The sequence below is a fragment of the Dendroctonus ponderosae genome, unplaced genomic scaffold (assembly GCF_020466585.1).
Source record: "Dendroctonus ponderosae isolate FM_Combo_2020 unplaced genomic scaffold, Dpon_F_20191213v2 Dpon_F_20191213_41, whole genome shotgun sequence".
NCBI classification, from domain to species: Eukaryota; Metazoa; Arthropoda; class Insecta; order Coleoptera; family Curculionidae; genus Dendroctonus; species Dendroctonus ponderosae.
Window position 1 is genome coordinate 14,063 of NW_026018622.1, and position 8,118 is coordinate 22,180.

General features: G+C 35.0%; 1 protein-coding gene across 1 annotated transcript in view; it reads left to right on the plus strand.

The window, feature by feature from the left end:
* Window positions 1–1,997: 1,997 nt before the first annotated feature.
* Window positions 1,998–8,118, plus strand: part of LOC109539119 — a 15,291-nt gene continuing 9,170 nt past the window's right edge. Inside the window, exon 1 of the mRNA XM_048666224.1 lies at window positions 1,998–2,115. Coding sequence (XP_048522181.1) covers window positions 1,998–2,115 — 118 coding nt within the window. The remainder of the gene's footprint in view (window positions 2,116–8,118) is intronic.

Genomic DNA, 8,118 nt, shown 5'->3' on the forward strand with positions numbered 1-8,118 from the left:
CGAAAAAAACTACTTTTTTTAAACATGTGAATGAAAAAACATATCGACCAAACTAAGCCGCGGTTCAAAAAATGTCCAACTTCCTTACAGATGCGCTCTCTGATTTAAAAATTTAGAACTTTCCCAATAGCGCAAGCAGCAACTTGGATCTTTCATAATCCTTAGATCCTCATTTGCTCTAAAAACTCTGAAATTAACGCAAAAATCACAAAAAAATCTAATTTTTGTTAGCCAAGTAAAGTTTGGGCTCGAAATACGTATTTCCAGCCAACTGCGCCTTCTGCTTTAAAACCCCATAAGTCCACAACTAGAACAAGTACGAACTGGAAACTTTCGCAATAACTGGCAAGCAGTTAACTCTACAAACTCCTATATTTCAATGAACATACCGCTAAATTCCGATTTTTACCAGCAGATTAAGTATTGGGCGCAAATTGTGCGTTTCTCGCCAACTGAACAGGTCAAGAATTTCACAGTTTTCAGAAGACGGTTCACTCTACAAATGCTCAAAACTTACCAAACACACCAAAAAATTCTGATTTGGATGAACAGTCCAAAGAAAACAGACAAATGTATTTGGCAAAAACAGAAACCGAAAATAATTGGCACTGAACAGAAAAACTCTAGTGAAGTGGAACTTTTTAGTCAAGTTGAGAAAATCTAAGGTCAACCAAACTTTACAAATGCAAATACACAAAATTGCTCAATGAAACTGAAGAAGCATAATTGGTAAATTCAGCAAATCGAGGTTTGCAACTAGAACTAAGTAAATAAAAGGTCCAAGACAGAAAGATTTAAGAAGCTTCACAAAAGTTGGATTAAACATTGCATAGACACAGTTCCTAAGCTATTTAAAGGTTAATATGAAACAAGAATATTAAATCATTTGTACTGAACTTAAAAAACTTAGAAACTGAAACGATAACATTGCCGAATGTCGAAGAGAAGCAGCACAGTTATATCAGACAGATTAATCGATGAAATGAAAACAGAAATGAACTTAAAGCTGCTAGGCCAGTTTAGGAGGAAAAAACGTTGACAAAACGAGTTTTTGTTGAAATGCAAATAAAACCGATAAATATCGACCAAACTAAGGTGGATAAACAAGAAAACTCTCCCAGACCTCACAAATAAGAAAACCATTTGAAAGGTGATGAAATAACCATATATAGAATATTTCAACAGTCCGTAACTTGTTTGCCGGTCAATAAAATCACGCAAATGCATTTATATGTATATTAATTATTTCAAATCAGTCTAGCAAAGTGCAAAGTGTTGAACTTTCAGCATAATCTGCATAAGCACCGCTAGATAAATACATTCCCAATCAGCAAAAACTGCCTCGGTTAGAGAGATCACCTCGGGATGGATTTTAATAGAAAAAATCCCCAATCACTTTATGAAAAGAAGGCAGTTTTTCATTAGAGTTTTATGCACATCATTCTCAAACTAGCCGGGTATTTTGGGGCACTGCCACAAGCGAGGCCCCATTGTTTCTGATCGACACATCAACGTCTCGAATAATTAACGCTCCATAAGTTCGGTATGTCCCGGTCTATAATTAAACAATGACCGCTGATTTGGTACAATTAGATACGTGAAATTCCAACTTGAAAATCAATAGATGTTTGACAGATGTGATGAGCGCTAAAGAATGGCGATTTAAGCCTTTGTAACCTGATCGCCGACCGCAATGGCTTAATTACAGTAGTCGCTGTTAAGTTCGACACCGAATGGTACATTCCTGGCCAATATGGATCATATACCTGTTGGTATGGCGCCAATTTACAACATATGTTCTAGACACTTTCGGCGTTGTAAAATGGCCCCAACAAGGGGAGGTGCTGGTGGTAGAGCAAAAAGGAGAAAAGAGCTGGGAAAAGATTAATTTTCATCCTAGATACTCTCACCAACACTTTCCAAGCGAGCCCAGCGGCAATAACAACTGTGACCAGAAAATGGGGACAACAGCCTACAGAAGTAGACATACTATCAACATGACCGGGGATGAACCTACAACCAACAGATGGATTTCGGAAAAACTTACGACGTGCTGGGAGGAGGCACAGCAGCTTCCTAAAGCAAAGCCGCATGCAGATCCTAGACATCCAGTACGTAAGAAAGAATTGCGAGAAATTAGTAGGCAACAAACAAGGAGAATTGGGGTCTTAGTATCAATAAGCCCACGAGCAGATGATAGAACAACGAAGATAGAACAACTCTATAAATAATGAAGTCCTACCAAATCAATTCATGCTTAGCCCGTTCAAAAAACTTCTGGAGCTGATTGAACATATAGAACTATTGAAAGAGTAGAACAGTAGGACCCAAATGGAACCTCAATGAAGAAAGTGTTTTTATGGGTAACAGAACAGTCGAGCAGAAACCTACACAACCTCAGCTCAGGACATCAGCTCTGGACGCTTCATTCAAGAACATTTCCCTCACAGCACTGATTACAATATAGACACATATTTAGGAAAAAAGGTCTAGGTTGTTACATGAGATGAGACACTATCAGCTTCAGTTTGTTGTGGTAGAGATAGATGCTTTAATTTACAGAATAGCTTCGAATTATCTCAATTAGAATAGCGAACAGTTTGTTTGGGTGGAAAACAATGCAAGAGCTGAGTTATTGGATGCTCAAATGATAAATAACCCAGACCAACCCTTTTTCGTAAAATTAATCGAGCCGAATATACTTTCTGGTAGACAATTTGGTCGACTATCTTGACACAATTGGACGCTCGGTTTCGTATCGTCGTTGTCTCGTGTCAAACGCCTTTCCACATTGTTAAGACACATTAGCGGCCCCGAAAGAACATATAACATTATCATTTAGATGAATTAGACAGCTCGGCCTAACACGGAATACATTTTTAAAGACGTGTCAAGATTGGTTTTGTGTATCAATCATTGTGTCATGCGGGTCATCTCGCAGGTCAGCCTCATTTTCGATCGGGAAAGACATCCATTTTGGCACCGTGTGATACCTGCTTGTTGTACTCAATTAGAGTTGATAGATTCGTTTTTTCATATTAACGATAGTGATTTTCATTAAACACACTAAGTGCTTGTGAGTGTAGGAGAAACGCAGCCTTTGCCCAACTAGAGGTCAGTCAGATCATGAAAGTTTAGCTGATCTTTTTGAGGATTTAATGATAGCCCTGAAAATTCAAGCTACCAAAACGCTGTTACAACAGGGAGCACATTCTCGGTCATCCGGCAATATTTTTTATTAAATGCAAGTGATCGAAGAAAAATTGCAATAACACGTCCTAATTTTTTCAAATATGAAGCCAATCTTAAAATTGAAACTAAATTAATTTAGTTTCAATAGAAATAAATTGTTCTAATTTCAGTATTAATAAAAGCTGGGAAATTGGATAAAAGCTCGCAATAGATAGGAATAATTAGTGACTTTCATCGCCATTATTCGCATTCTGCTCGGGTTCTACTTTGCCTAATAAATAATCTTCTTCACCTTTATTACATCATTGTCATTTACCACTCAGTCTTCCTAATTTAAATGAATAATATGGAAACTTTAGGAATGTAGGATTTAAATGTTTGAAAACTCAAGAAATCAAAGAAAAAATCAAGTAACTGCGTCGAATCGAATCGAATAATAAACCAAATTATGTTTTAAATTCCTGTCGTTGAAACAACCGATTATTTTTGCAAGATTGGCGCAGATAATCTATGTGCCTGAGGCCGCAATAATCGAACACATTGATGCGGACAGTCAGTATCAAATTAGAATAATTTCTCCAGTCTCCAGATGCGCTCTGTATATAATTTGATGGACAAACTTTCCAAAAGTTTGGCAGAAATGTTATTTGGTTGGCCTCTACACAGACATTTGTTTGAAGCTGTTGAAAATGTTGTTCTTGATCTTATTTCTAATATAATTTTTCTTTTTATACGAAATTTTGCAAGCACAATAACCAAGTAATTTTCATTTTATTGAACTGAACGTGCAAACCGACAGCATTCTCTATTTTCTCTTCTATTTTCTAAAAATTACAGGTTTCAAAACGTATTAAATGGAAAAGTGATATAATTTGAAACGAAGAAGTTGAAAATTGCGTAACAAAACAAACACTAAAGTAGAATTAATTAAACAACATTTTATTGCGTCATCACAGAACTTTATTGGAATCTTTTACTTTCAGGGCTTTAGTTTGCGAAATTTATAAACTTTTGAATGAAGTCCAGCTGATTCTCTAAAGGTCTAAAAATTTTACTTTCACCGACAAACTCTGTCACACTCTTTAATATTCCTGCAGTTCTTCTTCATTGATAAGCAAGTTCTAATTTCAGGAACTATTAAACAACTATTAATTTGGTCGCAATGAAAATAAGTTTTATTGTTAATAAAGGCTAGAAAATTGGACAAAAGCTGTGATAGGAAGGTACATTAGGAAGGTTCCTGCTGTTGTTCGCCTTTTTTACATGTTTGCCTTTGACCACTCAGTTTAAGCCAAAAATTTAATTACTGCGTTAATCGAGGAATAAGTGAAAATCTGGTATAATTTGTATTTAAAGCCGAAATAAACGATCTCATTGATGCGGGCAGCATATATTAAGCTAGAATATTTAATTTAATGTGACTTTGAGCACTTTTAAAGGTTCGTCTTATAAATAATTTTTTATGGTACTTTCAATGAATAAACGGAAAACAAGAAACAAACCAAAAGTTTGCCATATCTTTTCGTTGACGTTATTTTTACATGCCTATAAAAACCTTTGCTTGTAGCTGCTTATAAAGTTGCCCATTATTTTAGATGTTTTTCCTTCGTTTTGTGCGAAATTTTTCACGCAAAGTAACTATTGGCTATTGCTATAATTGAAGTTAACATGCACACTGACAATATTCCAGTTTTTCATCTATTAAGTTTTTACTTAGTATTAGTAGTACTTAAAAAAAGTTAATTTTTTAAGGTTTCCTTGCTTTTGGTAAGCAACAAAACGTTAAATGAAATAGAACTTTGCAGTCCAATAAAACTTTATAAAAGCAGAACACGAAATGAAAATGAAAACTAAAAAAGCATCAATGGTAAAGACAGTAAATAAACGTATATAAGTAGTAAGTGAATGAAAGTTACAAGAGAAGAAGTTTTGAGGAGAAAGATTCAAGAAGCTTTAAAACGCAAGATTACCAACTTCATAACCGCATATTGTAAAACTATTTAAAGCTAAATGAAGTACAAGAATCTTAAATCATTTTTAAACGCGATATTTGTGAAGCAAGAAAATAAAGTACCCGATTAACAAAAAATGCACATCCATAATCAACTAAACAAATTTTGATTGATTAATCAACTTAATTCATCAGGATTTGCTTACCTCGAATTTCTTATCGCACGTTATTAATTATTGTTGCAAATATCGGATTTTGCATAAAAATTCAATCTAATAGTGGTTTTTAAATCGAAAACAGATAAGAAATTGTGATTAATAAATTATTTTTAAAGCACGAAAGCAATGGCGCATTGGATTATTCCGCTGTAAAGAATATTTATTTTGTTGTAAACGGTATATTTTCTACCGACTTTAATTAACATATAAAGAGTCAAATCTTAAATTTGAAAGACTTTCTTCTAATTTTTAAACAACTTATACGTATGTTAGATACCATTTGCACTGGATCCTACACGAAAGATTAGCTATGTTTAATTTGAGACTAAAAAAGAGTGGAAAATAACCGAGAAATTAAAGAGCTGGAAGGAAAATAGCCGCGTGTTGCCTTAAATTTGAGGTTCAAGATATGAAATGTTTTTTCTCAATCCTCACATTTAAAAAAGTCCACAAAATTCAATTATTTTTCGTATTGATGCTAAACCGAAAAACGAAATTTTCAGAAGCCTAAGTCCCAATTCAAATATATTTTCAAAAAGATTCAAAGAGAAAAAAGATTCAACTTTTCATTCTTCACTTTCTTGATTCAACAACTTTTTGCGGCAAACGTCCATACAGAACGAGAAAACATAAATTAATTCCTTGAAATTGTAATGACTTGAAGGCTCAAGTCGCCTTCTTTAGTGTAAAAATATTTCAAAATTCGGAATATTGGACTCACCCAGCATTGTTCCAGCACCGCCAAAAACAGTCCACTTACCTGCAATCAAATATAAATAAATATTAGAATATGAAGGCAAATTTGCAGGGTTTTTTATAGTTCAACTTTAAATTTCATCGCAGATTGTGTTAAGTTGAAGGCAAGTAGCTGTACAAATTATGCTGCAATTAAAACTGCAATAGAAATCCTGATGTGCAGATGAACATTTCCGACTATCGACCTAATCAAGAAGATAAAATTAAATTTGTTTTGCTGTTTTTAAACTTTTGATCAACCTCTAGATTTTCCTTTGATTGAGTTTCCAGTAAACCAAAGTGTTTTTTAGCTCCCACACATAAACAGCACTGCCTTTTAAGCAAAACCTCATAACGATCAGCTCTCCACATCGATCATCTCGAGCTTCCTGTGAACGGCGACATGGTCGCCGTATTAGTCCAATCGATCCCTATAAGTCCCTTGTAGTATTTTTATTCGACTACAAATTGGTTTACGATGATCTAGTTTACCATAGTTTTAATGGTATAGGAACTCATCGACGCGCACATCGGAATTTTTATCGTTTTCGGTTCCATGTCGAAGGTTTTTTCTGCAACCACTTGTCGCACCTTGGACTTTACTGTTTTAGATTTTTATTTTCGTCTCATTGCCTGGCTACACCATTTCGACGAACTCTGATGAAACGTGCAACAATTGCAAATCGCTGATGATCCTTTGAGGCAACTGGTCGGACGTAATCCGTAAAACCTGGCGACGTATTTAAATCATGTCTAAACCCAATAGGACGGATGATTAATGAGATGCCGACCATCAGATAACACGTATTAATGAATCAAATCAATGTATCTCTTAGAAAACTAATTTATACATGTCAGAGAGACCTAAAGTAACACTATCTTTAACACCATCCTTGCGGTGTTAACATGGCTTAGGCTTTTAATCTTTCCGTATTTGATAGTTACAGGGTGTATAAAGCGGCCCTGTGGTCGACATCAATGGATAGCCGGTGTCAAGTCCGTTTCCTATGTGAAATTGCAATGAAATTTTAGACGATGTCACTTTTCCGACTAAACATGGTCGCTCACCATGAAGGCATTTAGATCCCGAGAAATACGCATACAAGCTATTCATTAGATCTTTTTTCGTTCCGGAGAAAAATTGCTAGGAAAGATTTACTCCCGTTCTTTAGAAGCTGCCCATCAGATTACCCCAACTGCTTCTGTAATATGAGTATTTCTTGAACTTCATTATTGTGGGGTAGAAATGATTAAAGCTAAGTGGAAAAAGTTTGGACAAAGAAACGAAGGCAACGGTTACCACTGAAGATCTCAGTATCAATTTAGCAGATTACAGTCTCTGAATTAGTGATTGTAGTCAAATGCAAGGCTCCTAATCTGCAGAGGAGAATTTTTCAGAAGATCCATCTAAATTAGTCTAGAGAAGCAAAGTTTTGTTGTCTCGAAGTTTGATAGTTGAGCAACATTTTTCAAAATATCTGGAGTTAGTCCATGGGTTGATTACCTCTGCCAGTAGTTCAAGGTTTGTCGATATTAAATATATTTAAGCAATGAGGCTCAAAGGCAATGAACTTCTTTAGAGAAATGGGGTTTTATGAAAAAAATTGACCGATGTCTTTCATTTCTGGGGATGTTTTAAAAACTCTTACCCAAAAATCTCCTCATTGCACATATTTTACTCGGATTCATTCAGAAGTTCCCAGAGGAGATCCTTCTAACCGAATGCAAAAATTTATGTTATTTCTCCTATAGCCTTAGAGAGTTCATTTATACTTACATGCAATACTGAATATCTGATTTTCATAATAATAAAGTCTTGTTGCAGATCATCCCATAAAATATGTAGAAAACTCGATCAATATGGATTTCAAAACTAAAAGAGGTACGAAAGAAGCACTGTTGGCCTTCAACGTGTTTTAACGAAAAAACTTCTACCGATCATAAAGAAACTCAGCACCAAAACCACAGCATCAGGAGAGTGCGATATCAGCTAGTGAAATAAATTCATTAGCAAAGAAACTG